The following is an 18,931-nucleotide window of genomic DNA, read 5'->3' as shown; positions in this document are numbered from 1 at the left end:
ATACATAAATTACAGTACCTTTTATTTCTGGATATTTTTTCTCCAGTTTAGTCGTGTAAGTTGTGTGTATTAAGCAATAATTTTTATTTTTCTTATTATGTTTGTTATATGTTTTTATTTTATTTTTAAACTTGTAGCTCTTACCGGACCTTTAAAACATATACATAAAGACTTGTATAAATAACTATAAAATGAGTGACAGTTCTGAATATTTGGGCTTTAATGAATTTTAAACGAATTTATGTATTTCTCATAACAAGACAATAGCATTGGCCTGTTGACATTGGTCATGGAAGTTATTTTTAAAAAACAAGAGCAGTGAGCATGTGGAGCTGTTGTTGCCGCCTTTGTATCTGTCGGGATTGTCTCTTGTATCTCTTGTTGTGGCTGTGTTTGTTTACCTTTTATTTGATGGGTAAATATGTAAACAAAAATCATTGTTAATTGTATTTATCAGAGTTCATAACTTACTCTGCTTTTTTGTTTAGGTAATTTCACTGATCTTGGTTGTCATCTTCGTTGCGAAAGTAAGTTTGTAAATTGTTAAATAGCTGGCCGTGTAGTTTGTATTTGTTTAGCTGACTCGATGTATGTGTCGTTGCGAAAGTAAGTTTGTAAATTGTTAAATAGCTGGCCGTGTAGTTTGTATTTGTTTAGCTGACTCGATGTATGTGTCGTTGCGATTTAGTTGAGGTGATTGGTTTGGTATATTTGTTTTGATGTTTATTTCTAAGATTAGACAAAAAAGAGAGGTGATCATTAATGATTCGTCTTTTTTGGAATTCTAGTTTTTGGTGTTTTGATTGTTTGGGTTGTTGTGGTTTCTTTTAAGCTGTAAAATAAAGGTTTGTATAAAATTAGTTTGATAAGTAAGAGAGATAAATAGACGATCACAGAATTTGGGTAGAAAATATTTTTGATTATTGATGTTAGCACAATATAGATAATAATATAAAGGGAATTGTGTGTTGATTGTTTCTTACGGATCAATGAGGAGACGGATAAGGACTCGAGTTGTTTCTTTGCTAAGGTCAGAACCTTGGACAGAACGGATTTGCCCAACCACATCTGCGAGTTTAAATATCAGTTATGATAACGAAACATATTATAAACACAGATGCAATATGATAATATACCTGGAAGTTCTAGGTTTGTGTTCGCAATCACTTAAAAATTGTCAAACAGTTTAATTATGATTGGAGATGGATCTCAAGAGCACCCGTGATGACTTCATCAATAATAGTTGGTGAGATGAAACGAATGAGGAATGGATGATCAATTATCTTGTACATGCTTGAGCACCTAGCAACCTCAAAACGATCAACTTTCACAATGAAACCGGCTTACAAAGATGACATGTAATGATTAGCACGTCCGGAGGGAATAAACCCATGAATCACGGAATCTGCGAATAATATTATTTAGCAAAGAATCAGGAAATCAATTAAAAATAATTATATTAAATAAGTGTGATAAATCGAAGATTAACTTACCTTTTCATCAAGGAAAAGAATCGTGATTCCCATAAACTCACCGTCTTTCTTGAAGTTCAGGGAATCTCATAAGCGAGGAGGTTAGAGGCTATGCTCTGACTACTACGACCAACACGGAGAGATTCGAAGGTTGAGTGACGGATGCTGGGAACGCCGGATTGAGGAACTGGAGAGGCAGAAAGATATTCTCTAGAAGATCGCTAAAGTTAAGAAGAATCAATGAGTTTTGTGGAGATGCAAATTGGGTTAATTAAAGATGAGAATCATATATATATGGTTTACAGAAAGGTTACAAATCAGGAACATTTAAGATCAAGCGATTTAAGATAGGGAGATGAAGAGTTCACCGGTGAAAAAATAGATTACGAACAGACACACAGCGCAACTCTGTAACTCAGACTTGTCTAAGACAATGATGAAAAAAACTCTAACTCATGTTAAACGAAGACAATTTACAATATGGAAAAACTATAATTGTTGTTTTTTTCATATAACGTGATGAACCTCATTTAAAAATGAAACTCATAATACACTTGTAGGTCCGGCCCACAGAGAAAACCGAAGAAACAAAGGTTTCCGACCTTCATAAATATATATATTAGTTTCGGCCATCAATGTACAAAGTATCATTTAGTTTAGTGGTATAAATGTTGGTGTTTATATCTTAATAACCTGGATTCGAACCACATGCTTAACATTTTTTTCACACTTTTTAAAAATGAGACTCGCCTATTATATTATAGATTTCTGTAATTTTTGGTCACAATTTTCCACATTTGGTGTGAACTATAAATTTCCACACTATTTTAATATGAGAAAAATAGTATTATAATAGTGATTGAAAATTTTTTTTAATCCAAAACACATAAATTAATCAAATAAAAAAATTCTCTGATTTTGGGTTTAGTCCAATTTTTAATCCTCTATTTGGAACACCTTTTTTTTAAACACTCTTGTTTACAATTTTTTAATCCTCTTAAACCTAAAAAAATAAAGTGTTTTAAACTTAAAGACCAAACGGTGTATTATATGAAGCTATTAACAATGGGTTAATCGCAGGTTTGTAATGATGTTTTCACGTTCATAAAGAAAGACAAAAGACTTGTTGGAGAATCAAAACGATCAAACCATTTAGAATGTTGCATTTATCTTTAGAATAACTTAACTACGATTATTTAATTTAATTGAAAATTTTGCACACATCTAAACAAAAAACCATATGTAGAGTTGTAATTAACATACCCAAGAAAGCTACCTATAGCTTAAAAAAGATGAGTGACTAGTGCTGTTATGTTGGATAACAGGGGACGAGCAACGGCTGTATCAATCAAAGATCTCTTGGGTCTCAATTATGCTGTGTTGCCTGAGAAGATCACGAGTTGTCGAAGTTTAAGATCAAGAATATAAAGAATAGATGAGAATGTGCAAGCAAAAGCGTTTTGCTTACATATCATCTTTGGCGATCCGGTAATATTTTTCAGCATGTTGCCGTTGGCCAATCATTTGAGCAAAGCGTTCGTCGTGGGTAATGACTATGAGTTGGAAATTCTCTTGGCCCTTTCTGTCTTCCATGATCCTGTAAAATGGAGTGACATAACAACATCCAATGTTAAAGATCGATCCGTGGTCTTATAATGTGATCCAGCGTTTACATGGTTAAATTTTGATGTAAGGGCGATTACATGTACCCATGTGTGTCATTATCATAACTATTTACGGCTATAGATAATGATTCTTACCTAAGAAGAGCTCCTGCAAGAGATTCTGAATTCGGACCGTCCAAGTTTGTAGTTGGCTCATCAAGTGCTAATATTCCACAGTTTAGGCAAAATGTCTCGGCTAAAGCCAACCTTATTATCAATGAAGCAAGAACCTGCAGGGGAAGAAAATGACCAGCTGGGTTAAAGAAGGTGCTTATGCGAATTTTGAAACGATGCTTCTACAAGAGCCATTTTAGAGCAACTCGCCTTTTGACCAGCACTGCATCTTCCTCTCATTTCAAGTTCTGTATCACCAGTCTGCATAAGAACCTGAAAAAACAATAGTGTACCACAATGTTAATGGTGATCAGATGGTAAAAACATGCTTTCAATTATGTAGTGTACCTTGTAGCTGTAAGAGCGAGTGCCTGCACCCTCTGAATCTGAGTGTATTCTTATGTAATCGATATCTTGACCTCTGTATGTCTGCTGCCACAGCTCCCTTATAATCTTATTTATTTCCTCCATTTTCATAGTGTGAAATCGCATTAGTGCTCTGTAAATATTCAATATATCCATTAAAACTACAGATTAGATGATTGGCAAATGGAAAGTGTAGAATGAAAAGCAACTAGCCACAAACTTATATAAGGGCTCAAGAACAGCTTACTTGTCAAGGGCATTGTAGTATCTATCCAAGTCCTTATTTGCCATTTCAGTTGTCTGGCCAAAATGAAATGTTTAGTTTATGAAGATAGAGTCGAATTCGTAGATCAATAAGACACTGGCTTACCTTTAGCTGGATCAGTTGATCAAAGTGCCGCTTATCTATGTCCTTGTATTGTGTCTGTTTTAGCTCCACTTTGTTCTTTGAAATACTGCTCTGATAAACAGACACTGTTCCACGACACCGATTCAACTACAAGAAAAAAAGGAAAAATTATTCTTCAAGCACAATAAAATAGGTTATGGAAGCTTTTTTTTTTAATAACTGATCTTTACATAATCCGGAATAACACAGGATGATTCACACATCGCAATTCCTAACAGTGACGACTAATGATAAGTAAACCTTTCTCTTAACTTAATATTCTTTGGCTGCCTTATAACGAGGTTAAACTTAGAAAAACCTACCACCTAGTAGTTACATATAGTAAATGGAAGATCTTACACTTAGCATCAGGGACAACAAATGACTAGCTAACCAACCACAGGCACCAAAATCATTTTCAGTTTACGTGTTATAATAAGAGGGACTAATATAATTATATAAGAAGCAGCGTACCTCTGAAAGAAGTCTTTCTCTTTCCCGCAATATCTTTACAATTTCAGCTTCAACTGCGGGTATCCCACCAAAATTCAAGATTTGCTCTTCCAGTGATTCAATCTCACGCGTAAGCACCTCGACTGCTGCTTTTGTTGTACGGTAGTTCAAGTTATCCTCTATATTTCGTCTCAGTTGATCTTGATTCCGCATCAAGTCTTTACTTTTGCTCAGTTCAGCTACAATTTCATTCCTTCTAGATTCAGAGCTCTGAAGCTGGGATTCAGCTGCCCGCTGCTTTTCTTGAATATCATTTAACCGCTCTCCTTTCTTCAGATCATTATACCTGGTGAAGCAGCTGTAAGCGTATTTGGCACACATGATACATGACAAGAATGAATTAACCTTTGGTTAACAGAACATACTCATTAATCTTAGAATTGGCCTTGAGCAATGCCTCAACTTCTTGTTGGTAGTTTCTCTTTTTCTCAGCCAGTTCTTCATACTCTTGATTACGTTTAACTTTGACATCATTGTAAACACTCAGTAACTGCTCCTTTTCCTTGGCTAAAGGGCCCACAGCTTCGGTCAAATGCTGAAAATATATGAAATGGAAGATTGTGTTACATTAAGGGTTCTAAACTTAATGTGATCACATTTCAACGAATGCATAACAGTATATATTTGAAGCTTTTCAAATACACAAAATGTACCATTTACAAGCACACTACCACCTACTAGAGAGTAAGTTATTGCTACCCATGGTTTGACGTATCCTCTACATATCTATATGCAGCAAGGTTACAGAACAAAGATTGTTCCATTGCATTGTATTACTAGCAAACATATTTTATCAGAAGGACAACTGGTTCACTAATCTCATCCTCACACGGAGAACTCTCATATGATCATGGACTTAATAAATTAGACCCTCAATATTCACCAATGAACAATGTAGTCTGATAAAATCATACTAGTGACACACGGAAAGACAAGTGGAAGACAATGTAAAGAAAAATCGCACAAGACGCACCTTAACGTCTAGGTCAAGTTGACTTTTCTCCTCGGCTAAACGCTCTAGGTCTTCTTCTGTCTTTGTAACGTCGCGTAACAAATTGGCAGCCTTAGCCTTCTCCTCTCTTAGTGCATGCCATCTGGCCTGGAGGCATGATATATCTCGTTCCATGTAAATCTGTTCATCCCTTAATTTCTCCAGCTCATCGTGCAATTTATCCCTGTTCATGGGTATATAAGGGAAAATATAGAAAAATTCGTGCATGCTAAACCCAGATATATCCAAGGAAAATAAAAATGTTACTTACTTGGTGCTTTGGAGGCTACTTAATTCTGATTGGATTTCTTGCATAGTTTTAACACCATGACCCCTGAAATCAAGTTTATATTCGAGATCTTCAATTTGCTTCTGGTTGGATACAATTTCCTGGAAAAGCCTATCAGCATTTTCCAGGGGCTGCACCAGTGCTTCAACTGATTCCTTCTCAGATTTTATCTGCGCTGAGATTGCCAATACCTGAAAATATTGATGATATATGATGTGAGAAGATATGAACAATAATTACGATTTACAGCTTGCGAGAAGATGTGAGCAAATCGCTGATTTGCATCACAGCATGATTGAGAAGAAACAGAGCAAGCAGACAGTAAGATTTCTAACGACTCTAATTGACTTTGCTGCTGCAAATCAGTTATATCCAAGGAAATTTTTAGAGTGCCCCAACTCACATCATCAAGGGCTTCAGACTTCTGCTCCAGCTCTTCTGTAAATTCTTGCAAAGATTTCTCAGCGAGAGGAATGATTTCATCAGTTAGTTTCGTATACTCTTCAAAAACTGAGCGAAGTTTATCCAGCTGCTGAAAGATAGAGTCAGCGTTTGAAGATTCTGCTGCTAATGCTTTGACATGATCCCCCGTGGTTGAAGCCTTAGCCCTTTGCTGTAGTTGAAAAGCATTCACCAAATGAAGATACAAACAGTTATTTCAGAAGCAGATATAGTATGAAAATATGAATTTAAAGGAAAGATCTAGGGGAGGAAATTTTGTAACCTTTTTAACGAAGTTATCCTCTTCTTCTGCTGAAAAAGTGCGCTCGCAGCAAGGACAAAAATGATGTTCACGGGCTACCTGCTCAAATGGCTCAAACATCTGGCGCAAACCAGTTGCCATGTTGTATTTGCTGCAAACACAGACCAGAAACATGCTTTGAATTCAAGACGGAAATATCTTGATATTGACGCAAAGCATGACATGGCTTATGTAAAAATAGTCTGCAATTTTCAACCAGAAACCTTTTGTGGTAGTCCCGTTTGTCCTTCGCCGAATCCAACAATCTGGGATAAGCATCAATGGTAAATGATTCCTGTTTTAAGGCTTGAAGCTTGGACTCAATGTATCTCTTTCTTGCTGCATAAATGATACACAAGTCAGATGGAGTGCATAGGTATTATTATCAAATAGTTCACTGTCCGCCAACGATGTACTTCTTATCTGAGTTATATATGTCACTTCAGTTACATTGTAAAAAAAAGAATCAATTAATAGCGGTGAAAACTAACAAAGTTGTCAAGAGAATTTTATCAACAACTTAAAGTGCTAGTCAGAAAACTTTAAAATAGATATCTAACTGTAAACTATACACCACGCTTACATTCTGTATCCTTGTGATGCTTGGATAAGCTATTGTCTACTTCTTGAATCTTCATCTGCAACATGTTCACCTCCTTTTCTGCTTCTCGGGATTTTAAGCTCAGGTCATCATATTCCCTTTCAACTGACCTAGCCAAATAAATACAAAGAAATTTGTAAATGTGAAAACTTCTGAGCACTAAAGTAGCCAACCCTTTTTCAGATCCTCATCAAAAGACCGTAAATTATTACTAAAGCATTCAATAAGAATAACAACAAGCAATAAATTAAGTGAAAGCACGACCTCAGAGCTTGAACTATTTCCTTCTTCATATCCTTCTCAAGTGGCAATCTCCCCTTCAGCACCCCTCGAATTTTATCCTTGGACTCATCGATTCTGGTAAATAGCACTAGAGAGTCAAAATAATGAACTGGTAAAAGGAAAGCTGAGGAAAGCATTAGTAAGTGAGATCACATCTTTTTGTGTTTCTTCTTGAGGTTCTCCAGCTCCGTCTTCTTCAAAGACAATTTCACTCTATCCTCAGCATCACCAGCCATAACGTCTCTCTCTCGATTGAGAGTCTTGATTTTATGCTCCATGCTGTATATTTCATGCTGTTTCTGTTCTATTTTGGATTCAAATCCGCTTTCAGAGTTTTGTTTGGACTTTCTCTCAAGCTCAACTTGCTGTGCAAACGAAAATGATGGCAAAATAAGGCAAAGATAGCAAAGGCAAACTCATCAAGGCCAAAATCATGTAAAAAGATCAGGGGAACGAACGCAACACCACTAGGTTTTCTCGTTCATCAATTTGTTTAACATCCACATTGGATATCTCGAATTCAAATGAATCGCGTTCAATTTCTTTCTCTTCTATGCGTTTTGATATGCCTGTCTGCATAAGTCAACGTAAAAAGAAAATGTGTTATTGCGCTCGTTACTGCAGGATTTGGCTAGAATTCCAATTGGTGAACCACACCTTGATATCATCTTTAGCTCGTTTCTGAGCTTCGATGCTTTTCCAACGGTCACTAGCATCCATATAGCAATCCCAAGCCGTACTTAGAGCAGTCTCATTTGATTTCTGAGATGACATTCAGAATGTCTAAGGATGTCAACAGATGTAAGTCAAATACAAAAACTGACTCTGGAGAAAACAAAGGATGAGTACCTTCTTATCCAGCAAGTCCATCTCAAATTCACCCAGTCTTGATTTTATTCGATTTGTGAGATTCAAAACTACATCAGTACTGAAAGGGGTACTCGGAACATTTCCCAAATTGTGATTGGAAAAAATATTCTGGATGGAAGCATCTCTTTCATTCTTCAGCAGCATATGAGCCTATGTTTAAAAAGGTAGAAGGTTAAAACAAATGGAACAGAACTCATAAGATTATGTCAGTAACTTTGTTAGATTTACTTCAGCTTCTGTTTGTAGCTTGCTGATCTCCAGCATATAGTTGGTTTTTGCATTGTGAAGAGAAGAAATTGTAGTTGCTGTGTCATCCAGCTCTCTCTCCATCTTTCGAATTTTGGTCTCCAAAAGAGCAATTCTTTCTTCAAACTTGCTTTTCCATTCTTTCAGTTCTTCCATAGTATCTGAACAACAATATAACAAGCATCAACAGATTTCGTTTACATGAAAAAACAACTAAATGCGAGATACTTCTCCAAAATACATACAACTATAAAGACACAATCTGTCAAAAAGACAAACCACTGTGACAATGACCACCTAAAAGAAAGTAAAGGTATTAACATCAGATAGCAAAAGAGAAAACCTTCATTTTCCTCGGGTAATGCTGCATACTGTCTCTGCTGTTCCTTAAATAAGGTGCTTCTCTCGGCAGTTTTTCTTGAAACTTGGTCCTGTAGCTTTCTCAGATCTTTTAACATCATTTCCTTATTATGAACTTCAGCATCCACTTTCTGAATGCTGCTTTCCAGTTCCGACATCTGAGCTTTTGAAGACTCTGTTCTTTCTTGATCTTGAGCAATGCTCTCACGAAGCTGCACAGGAAGTTTCATGTCATAAGAGTAACCCACAGAATCTTAGCACATGTATACAGTACGAGGCTTAAACAACTTTCAGAACTAAAACAACCTGCATCAGTGACCAGTGATACAGAAAGCAAAAATAATAAATAACGTCAAACAAGTAAATATCCAGCATGCCTTATAAGCTGCATCTTTCAACGTCTGCAGATTTTCCAACTTCAACTTATACGTTTTTATCTCCTGAGCTTGATCTTTGTGAAGTTTCTTAATAACCTCCAACGCCTTCGTGTATCTGTTTCATGTTAAATTACATGTTACATTTCTGGGAAGCGGGTTCTTCCACAACAAATACGACGCAAATGAGCACAAACAATCACAAGTAAATTTGCAAATCCTTCATAGCCAAACTCTATAGCATTGTTGTCTTCTAAAGTCTTACTTAGATGTCTAGGAAGGATAAAACAATTCAAGTAGAGGAGGAAAGAAAAGGAATAAAACAACACTAGGGAGAACAAACAATGGTCACCCTCTCCTAATTACCACACCAGTCACAGAAAGTGTATGCATGGTACAGAACACGCCCTTACACCAAAACCAATACAATAAAACTGGGACAAATAAATCGTTTCTAAAAGCCGATCAAACACACCCAATTAAAATCAGAAGAAATTAAATGGTCTCTTGAGACTCTTAATATAAAAAATTAACATTCTCTTTCCTTTCCCTATTCAACAATACTCTAAAGTAACAAAGGGAGGGCCAAGAAAATAGCCTCACTTCTGTGATGAGTAATCTTCCAACTACAACTGTTATCAACACAAGGATTCCACCAAAAAAAACTCCCACCAAAACAATAGAAGAGACGAAGAATCATCCTTTTCTACTGCTCAAAGATATCTATCTATGCCCTTACACCTTTCCCATATACAGATAAGTCAGGAAAAAAAATATACTGGCTCTAACCACAATCAAGTCACACGTTTGTCAGCATAAGTTGTTCTGCACCAATAAGGTGTTTCCAGGAATCCATGAAGATGACTTAACAAGACTTGGTAGAAGAATAAAAGAAAAACACATAAGGTGATGCATTCAGTCCAAAAATACCTGGTGGCTGAGAAAATATCATCAAACTTCTTTTTCAAAGTAGAAGGATCTTGCAGTGGCCAATTAGACTCATCTTGATGCACAAATATGACGTTTTCTAAAATAGCTTTTGACACACCCATCAAAGCTGGTATCTCCCTATCCATGTCAGCGCATCTGTAGCTGAGACATACTTTCTGCAATCAAATAATGTAAACGGGGAAATTAGTAAGAAAAATGATCTTTGATGGAACGATAACACGCACAGAATGGAGACATATGAAACAAAGAATAGAAGAAACTCTAGTTATGCTCTGCATTCTAATTGCAGAAAAAAAAAACATTTTAGGCAACATAGACAACGCTAGCACAGTAACTCGGTAGCCAAAGAAGCGAGAAAAAAAAACAACTAAATCAAAGAGTGATGATATCAAGAATCATGTGTAACCTCTCCAGTGTGAGGATTAATGGTTTGAAGCACACTCTCAATTGCCTTGTACTCCATCTTCGAAGCCTTCTGCGTCAACTGAAATGACCTTATACATACCACATCCTTCCCTGCAGCTGTCTTAAACCGCAGCTTAATTTGTGCCTTAGTCTCCGTTTCCCCAGCAACCTGATAACAGAAAAAAAAAAAAGAGAATATCTTCCTTCAATGAAATATCCCAAAATTTAACAAGGAGCCAGCCAATCGAATCAACAACCTCCATGGCCCTTCAAGGAGAAATCAAAATACTGAACATGCAGAGACTGTAGCTTGTGTACACTTAATTAAATCATTAACAGAGACAACAAAAAGGGCCTAGTAAACTAGAAGCTGATAGAAACAAACCTTAGGGTCATGGATGAAGCTGTGACCAGACCTCGCGTTAGGAGGCAACTCTCCAGTACAAGATACCTTCAAGCACTCTATAATCGTCTGCGAAAATCACAAATCACCCAAAAAATTTCAAGCAAAAGAGACGAAATGGAAGTGAAGTGAAGCGAGAGAGAGGGGTTAAGTGATTTTACAGTTTTTCCGGCGCCGTTGGAACCGACGATTAGGGTTAAAGGCCTGAAGAAAGTGATGACGTTCTTATTTTCTGGGTCGAAGCTTCTGATGCCCTTGATCAGCATCTTATCGACTGTACTCATCTTTACTCCTTCAGATAATGTTTCGCTGATTAGAGAAAACGCGGAAGTGGATAATCAAGCTATAGAGAGACTTGGTGACGCGCGCAGGTTAAACCCAGAGACGACGACGAGGGTTTTGCGGTAAAAAAAAATCGTCGACATTGGAGAAAGGAGGGAGAGGAGAACTGTATATTGGGAAAGACGACGAGTCAAACCGGGAGAGGCCGGTTTGTGCCGCTTTAGAAATTGAACCGGTTTAATGTTCCAATCGTGCTGTTTTTGTATTTTGGACTTCTGGTGTAAAGGATACCCGCGATTTCGAGGGTTCCAATGTTTTGTAAAAATATATTTATTATAATTTTTCAAATTAAAATATGTTTTTATCATTATATGTTTTTTTGTTAAATATTTTTGTAATAATAATTGTTTTTAAAAAAGGATAAATACGTCTATTTTAAATACTTTTTGCTATTTTGAATTGATAATTTTACTAAAATTAGTTATATATAATATTCATGATTCAGTTTTAATAATATTACTTAAGTTTTGAAGGAATATAATATATATTGAAACTTTTGAAATATTTTCTATAGTTTAGACATACTTGATTCCTAAAAATTATTTTATGAAGCATTATATAAATTATATAAATCACTTTTTTTTTTGCTAAAATAAATCACATATTTAATTACCATAAATAATTTTGTGCAATATATTTAGGTTGTTTGGATAATAATAAAACTGGTTCTATAACTTATTTTCTTACTCATAAAATAAAAACAAATTGAAAATCATTAACAAATCAAATTATAATATTATTTTTCAGACTATCTATATGATCGACACCTAACAAAAAATTAATTAAGGGATTTCTTATTTAATATAAAATAATATTTCAAAATATATTTTATAAATTAATTTATAAGCTTGTACAAATGACTTAAAACTTCTTATCATAATTTAAAACATATGATGAGCTAAGATAAATAATTTTATAAATGTATTTATAGTTTTTATAAATGATTTATAAAGCTTGTATGAATTTTATTAGACATTAATAGTTATTATAATAATTTATATACAAATATAAGGCTTTATATGAGAATATAAAATCATTATATCAATTTTAATAAAAAACATTGTTTATTATTTTATGTAGTTTACAAATATAAAAAAAATTGATCAAACATTATTATTCTTTCTATAGTTTCAACAAATAGTTACCATAAATAATTATTTGTAATATTATGTAGATTTTTGCAAGTGATATTAACTGTTTATGAAATAAAAATAAATAAAAATTAAAATAAAATAAATTAAAATTAAAATTATCGACCAATCAATTTATAACAATATTTTAAGATTTCATAAATGATCGACACAAAATCAAAAATATTTTAAGTGACTTCTCGATTAATATATAGTAGGGTAGTAGGATGAGATTTAAAAAATGATTTTATAAATTAATTTATAAGCTCTTATAGATGACTTACAAACTCTTATGATAATTTTTTTTTATCAACAAACTCTTATGATAATTTAAAATATACAATAAGCCTAGATAAATAATTTGATAAATGTTTTTATAGATGATTTATAAATGATATAATATGCATATAATATGAACTTTATAAGATGTTAATAGTTATTATGATAATTCATATAAAATATAATGCTTTTAAATAAGAATATAAAATCATTATATTGATTTATATGAACTGTTTGTCGTTTATTATTTTATGTATTTTAAAAATATTAAAAATTGATCTATATTAAATAATATCGCCCAATCAATTTATAATAATTTTTTTAGGATTTCATATATGATCGACACATAAAAAAACCTCTTTTAAGTCACTTCTCAATTAATATATAGTAGGATAGTAGAATGAGATTTTAAAATAAATTTTATAAATTAATTTATAAGCTCTCATAGATGACATATAAACTCTTATAATTTAAAATATACATTAAGCCAAGATAAATAATTTGATAAATGTTCTTATAGATGATTTATAAAGCATGTAATATGAACTTTAGAAGATATTAATAGTTATTATGATAATTTACACAAAATATAATGCTTTTAAATAAGAATATAAAATCATTATATTAATTTATATAAACAGTTTGTTGTTTATTATTTTATGTATTTTATAACCAATTAGTTAACATAAATCATTATTTGTAATATTATGTAAATTATTTGGCAAGTGATATTAATTGATTATAGACTTACCTTTCTTTTTATATCTAAATAAAATAAATAAAAATTAAAAATCATCGACCAATCAAATTATAACAATTTTGTAAGAGTTTATCTATGATCGACACGTAAGCAAAAGTCACTAAAGTTAATTCTCAATTAATATATAGTATGATTTTTGGGGTTCGATTAGAAAGTCCCTAAAGTTTTGGGCCTTTTCGGAAATAGATTAAACTTTTGGGGCTTTGTGGAAATATAAAAACATTTCTAGAGATTTTTGGAAATAGTTAAAATTGTACTGGGCTTTTTCGAAATATTTAAATTTTGCTGAGCTTTTTTGAAATAGTCACCCCTAAATTTTAAAGAGTTTCTTTTTTTTTGGAATAATTATATTTTGAAAAAGTTAAATTTTTTGAGTATATCGACTCTCACGTACTGAAAAAAAGCAAAAACAGTCGAAAGAATAAACAAATTACTTGGATCAAGAGAAAAACCATAGACATAACTTGCAAATTTTTACGATGGAATCTAATCTACACAACAATATCGACGTACACGTATATAATAAGTCAATTTCTTTGCTTATGATTTTGTATGACTCTTTTGTTCTTGATAAACAGTCAATCAGCTAATTTGCCATTGAAGGATTTTTTAAAACTTATTTTTGCTCATGGACGAAATTGAATATTTATTTTTTTACCAAAAATAAGAAATTGAATCTATTTAGTTAAAGCGAAATATGGATGATGAGACACACCATATATTAGGAGTGGAGAAAAAAAACTGAACTCGAAAATCCGAACCGATCTAATCCAATTAAAAATAAATCTGATCCGACATAATATCTACATAGATCTTGTCTTATGGTATTTTAAGTTTTGGTTTAACCTTAGCTAAATCCAAATTCAAACATATGCTCAAAAAACCCAAAAAATTTCAGAAACCCAAATCTCTTACTAAATACAAACTCAATCTTGAATAAATATCCTAATAATTATTTATAACATAAAAAATAGTTTAATGTATATTTTTGATACTACGTAAAATATTTTTTAAAATAATTATTTTGGTAATTGCATTTAAAATTTGATTATAATCAAGTTCTTAAATATTTTTAAAAATTAATATATTTGAAAGATCGGAAGAATACTAATGAAATGTTTTTGTGGTCAAATTATTTTTGGTCAAATATTAAGGAATGTTTTTACCAGTAAAATTTCCAACTTTTACAAGTCAAATTTCCAAATCAACGTTCGTTGGTTTGATTGCCGATAACCGGTCACCGGCACGACCGGCAGATGTCTCAGAAAAGACGAAATAGTTATCTGTTTTTTTAATCCAAACCTCTCTGCTCTGCAAGTGCCGTCTTCATTTTTTCAACGCCAGCCTTTTTGTACCATAGAAGAAGAAGAATCCAACTTTGTTTGGTTTCACCATAAGAATAAGAACCTCTCTCCCCTCCGTCTCCCAAAGGTCACCTCTTTCATCCCCCTCTCTCTCTCACTTCAATCAAGTTTTTATCTTCACACCCTCAGCACGATTCTCACTCAATCGTTTCTCTGCGGTGTTAACAACGATGAGGAGGTGCCTTTCCAAACTCACCCCCCGGCAAATGGGTTTCACGAATTCGAACTCTTTCTTGGTAAAGTTTCAATTTTTTCCCCTATTTACTTTGGTAAGAGCTGATGAATATTGATATGACTTTTAGTATGTGTGTGATGTGATTTGCCATTAGAGAGATTCACAATGCTTTTATTGTGGTCTCTTCTCACTTTGGGCTTCTTTAACAGGCTGGGTCGAAAAACATTACTACTACAAGCAATGCAGCTCAAGTTGATCAGACAAAACACAGCTCTGTCTCAGACATGTTGGTTGATTCATTTGGTCGGTTTCACACCTACTTGAGAATCTCCTTGACAGAGCGTTGTAACCTCAGGTGTCAGTACTGCATGCCCTCTGAAGGCGTGGAGCTTACTCCTAAGCCTCAGTTGCTCTCACAGTCCGAGATCGTTAGGTTGGCTGGTCTCTTCGTTTCTTCTGGGGTTAACAAGATTAGGCTGACCGGTGGCGAGCCTACGGTGAGGAAAGATATCGAAGAGATTTGTATGCAGTTGTCTAGCTTAAAAGGGTTGAAGAATCTGGCTATTACTACCAATGGCATCACTCTTGCTAGGAAGCTGCCAAAGCTTAAAGAATGTGGGCTTGATTCCATAAACATCAGTTTGGATACTCTTGTCCCTGCAAAGTTTGAGTTTCTGACTAGACGTAAAGGGCACGAGAGGGTTATGCAGTCTATTGATTCCGCTATTGCTCTTGGTTACAATCCTGTGAAGGTATGTTTTTGATTGCAGTAGAACCATATTTGATATTGTTGATTCGGAAAATGACTTAAATCTCCATGCACCAGTTGGGTGGATGTTTAGGAATATCGGGTTTTTGAGGCTAGTATAAATACGGGTCTAAGGGTTTTTAAAATTATTAATTCACATAATCGATAAACAAAGTATAAACGGGTGTTTGGCTCAATTTGTTTTGCTCTTTTTAAGTTTATCTGCTTTCTTCTAAGTTAATTCGTGTTTGTTCACAAGAGATGGTTTGTCTTTGCAGGTCAACTGTGTTGTCATGAGGGGATTGAATGATGATGAGATTTGTGATTTTGTGGAGCTGACTAGAGATAAGCCTATCAACGTCCGGTTCATAGAGTTTATGCCCTTTGATGGAAATGTTTGGAATGTAAAGAAACTTGTGTCTTATGCTGAAATGATGGATAAAGTGGTAAGGTAGATTTCTCTTTAATGTTTGGCTGTTTTTTGGAGATTCTTTGACCTTTTCTTGAGCAGAGTTTCATGACTGGTTTTGGCGTTGTTATGGTAATAGGTAAAGCGCTTTCCGAGTATAAAACGTGTCCAAGATCACCCTACTGAAACAGCTAAGAACTTTACCATCGATGGGCATTGCGGTTCTGTGTCTTTCATCACATCTATGACAGAACACTTCTGTTCTGGCTGCAATAGATTGAGGTTACTTGCAGATGGGAACTTCAAAGTATGCTTGTTCGGTCCTTCAGAGGTAATGTGACCGAAAACCCAATTCTTGTTGATTCAAAATGGCTGTAAACATGAGGATTCTTGGTTGCTAACTTGACAATCATTTTCTTGTAAGCAGGTTAGTTTGAGAGATCCTATCCGGTCTGGTGCTGATGACGAAACGCTAAGGGAAATTACAGGCGCTGCTGTATGTATTTAGTGGCTTCATCATGAAATGTTTCCTCTATTTTCGTCAAAGATTGATTTTGTGTATGAGGTATAATTATCTTTTCACAATGGGGGTTTCAGGTGAAGAGGAAGAAAGCCGCACACGCTGGAATGCTTGACATTGCCAAGACAGCTAATAGACCAATGATACACATTGGTGGCTAAAACGAAGCTAATGTAAGTTCCTTTAAGCATTGTTTATCATTAACCAAACTGACACAATCAACTAGTGTGTATAAATAATCAAGCATTTGGACCAATGGACTATCTGATTGGCTTTGTAACTCAAATATTGTGTATACTTTGGCCACTTTAAGTTTAGATTCAAAAATTTTAGAAGTCTGAATAACAGTCCTTCTCGATCCTTTGCAACTCAAATAGAGCTATTCTTCTCTTAGCAGGTTGGTGAAGTTCACTACAAGGAAACATTGAGTTCCATATGTTGTATGAATCTATCTCGCTGCTGCTCCAACTCTGTGACATAACTTTTTGCAAAACAAGAATATACAGAATGAGTTTCTCAATGTTCGTATATGCATACGTAACAGACACTGTACAGGAACTCAGACTTTCTATGTGAATTTTTCGAGTCCCATTACTTTACTATTCTACAATCAGTCTAAGATACTGTTATGCAAGTACAATGTTTGTTTGTTTCAGTTTTAAAAGCTTAGACACTTTTTAGTTCAATAATTTGGAACTTGAAGATAGCATGAAACATTGTGCAACTCCCGTGATTCGCTGACTGAACTGTCAGCTGTAGACCAAGTTGTGTACTTTGGGAAACGTCTGAAACATTCCAGTGATGATCAGCTGAGTTAATGGTCTGTCAGGTAAAATTCTCTGATGTGGTCTTTAGTATGGATTGGTTTGAGAGGGGAGAGATATAAGGCACATCTAGAATGTCTGTGTGACCGAGTATGGTTTGAGACAGATAAAGAGAAACATGAGTTTTTAAAAATTAAGCCGAACAAAAATAGTCGAGAAATTCTCTAAGATACATTTTTTTAAGTTTTTATCGCAAAAATAGCACTCAAATAAGAAAATGACCAAAATGACCAAAAATTGAGATTGTGGAGATAGAGTTTCAAATTTAAAAAAATAAAAAAAAAATATTAAAAAATTCAAAATAAAAATGGACTATTTTGATCATTTTCTTTCTTGAGAGCTATTTTTGCGATAAAACTTAAAAAAAACATATCTGAGAGAATTTCTCGAAATAGTTTGATTGTCTCTGGCAATTCAAGTAAAATGGATATTGAATCAAAGACTGTTAGGTAAGTAAGTTTAAGGATATGACCAGATTACTCTCAACTCGTTTTGATCCATTCATGATTGAACTTAAGCCTAGAACGACTTTAATCTCTAAAGTTTTGTTCTAATCATTTTAACCATTGCTGTTTTCTCTTTTGAGACTTATGATGGTCAAATTCTGTTACTTTTCTAGTTTGTTTTATTTTACCGGATTGTTATAACATCAAACATGAATATCAATGTATTACAGATGGATTAAGAGTATCTTATAACAGTTGATATAAGATATTTTGAGAGATTCTCTTATAATTTAATTTATGAAAAAGGTAAAACACAAGTGTTGCACATGTAATCATGATGTTCTTGGATCGAGAAATTAGGAAAATTAGACAGATAATGATGCACTTTTGAATATTCAAAGAGTACCTAAAACTATATGATAATATGGAAATTGTCGACCATAAATAAAAAGATAAAGAAAAAGGAAACCAATTCTAGTTGGAAAAGTTGAACCAAATGGCCCAGCTTCGGCCACCGTCCTCATCCGCCACCGGAGATAATCCACCGGCCACTGCCGCCTTCACACACAAAATAAATGAAAAACAAGAAAGTTTTAAATATTTGCAACTTTCAGTAAGACATGACAAGTTCACACTTTTGAGGTGATGACTTTAAGTTTAAGCTCCCCATGACACGTCCCTGAGTCTTTGGCAGTCTGCAAGAGATCATTGGAACCAAACTTGAAGGGTCTTGAAGTCTTTTTGATGAAAAAGAGGAAAGATATTCACTTTCACAGCGAAACAGTACCTGGCCATGGCCGATCAAGAGAAAAGTTGGTGCAGTTGCAATATCAAAATATAAAGCAAACTACTTTATTGTTCTAAAAGTAGCAATTTCACATTTAGTTTAACCTACGAGGACCC

At 34.1% G+C, this 18,931-nt stretch overlaps 2 protein-coding genes across 4 annotated transcripts; one reads left to right on the top strand and one right to left on the bottom strand.

Annotated features, from left to right (window-relative positions):
* Positions 1-2,638: 2,638 nt before the first annotated feature.
* LOC106335770 (DNA repair protein RAD50) lies at positions 2,639-11,466 on the bottom strand. Its single transcript, XM_013774377.1, has 27 exons — positions 11,193-11,466; positions 11,014-11,100; positions 10,630-10,797; positions 10,203-10,378; positions 9,276-9,390; positions 8,882-9,110; positions 8,521-8,699; positions 8,272-8,442; positions 8,080-8,184; positions 7,888-7,995; positions 7,576-7,787; positions 7,405-7,497; positions 7,123-7,250; positions 6,764-6,878; positions 6,522-6,651; positions 6,201-6,410; positions 5,780-5,988; positions 5,491-5,692; positions 4,883-5,052; positions 4,479-4,803; positions 3,987-4,112; positions 3,864-3,916; positions 3,599-3,749; positions 3,461-3,523; positions 3,233-3,366; positions 2,941-3,069; positions 2,639-2,856 (listed from the first exon to the last, which is right to left on the bottom strand). Exons 1-27 carry the CDS (start codon positions 11,313-11,315, stop codon positions 2,817-2,819), a joined length of 3,951 nt encoding a protein of 1,316 aa, XP_013629831.1. The 5' UTR covers positions 11,316-11,466; the 3' UTR covers positions 2,639-2,816.
* Positions 11,467-14,865: 3,399 nt separating this feature from the next.
* Positions 14,866-17,442, top strand: LOC106335310 (cyclic pyranopterin monophosphate synthase, mitochondrial). Of its 3 annotated transcripts, XM_013773799.1 has the most exons (8): positions 14,869-14,973; positions 15,066-15,142; positions 15,291-15,833; positions 16,108-16,275; positions 16,378-16,569; positions 16,666-16,734; positions 16,836-16,931; positions 17,156-17,426. In XM_013773799.1, exons 2-7 carry the CDS (start codon positions 15,077-15,079, stop codon positions 16,917-16,919), a joined length of 1,122 nt encoding a protein of 373 aa, XP_013629253.1. In that variant the 5' UTR covers positions 14,869-14,973; positions 15,066-15,076; the 3' UTR covers positions 16,920-16,931; positions 17,156-17,426. The 3 variants fall into 3 exon arrangements, with proteins under 3 accessions (XP_013629252.1, XP_013629251.1, XP_013629253.1); XM_013773798.1 differs by having other exon boundaries at positions 14,866-15,142; positions 17,153-17,442; XM_013773797.1 differs by having other exon boundaries at positions 14,866-15,142; positions 17,156-17,421.
* The last annotated feature ends 1,489 nt before the right edge of the window (positions 17,443-18,931 follow it).

Source organism: Brassica oleracea, chromosome C3 (genome assembly GCF_000695525.1).
Source record: "Brassica oleracea var. oleracea cultivar TO1000 chromosome C3, BOL, whole genome shotgun sequence".
Lineage (NCBI taxonomy): Eukaryota > Viridiplantae > Streptophyta > Magnoliopsida > Brassicales > Brassicaceae > Brassica > Brassica oleracea.
This window is presented reverse-complemented; position numbering and strand designations above follow the sequence as displayed.

Bases quoted from the DNA above. Each gene is read 5' to 3' on its own strand.
- LOC106335770 (XM_013774377.1), bottom strand. From the start codon at position 11,315: ATGAGTACAGTCGATAAGATGCTGATCAAGGGCATCAGAAGCTTCGAC. The intron at 4,804-4,882 runs GTATGTTCTGTT...CTGCTTCACCAG, and splicing joins GCCAATTCTAAGATTAATGA to GTATAATGATCTGAAGAAAG. The intron at 4,113-4,478 runs GTACGCTGCTTC...TTTTTCTTGTAG, and splicing joins GAGAAAGACTTCTTTCAGAG to TTGAATCGGTGTCGTGGAAC.
- LOC106335310 (XM_013773798.1), top strand. From the start codon at position 15,077: ATGAGGAGGTGCCTTTCCAAACTCACCCCCCGGCAAATGGGTTTCACG. The intron at 16,276-16,377 runs GTAAGGTAGATT...TTATGGTAATAG, and splicing joins CTGAAATGATGGATAAAGTG to GTAAAGCGCTTTCCGAGTAT. The intron at 16,570-16,665 runs GTAATGTGACCG...TCTTGTAAGCAG, and splicing joins GCTTGTTCGGTCCTTCAGAG to GTTAGTTTGAGAGATCCTAT.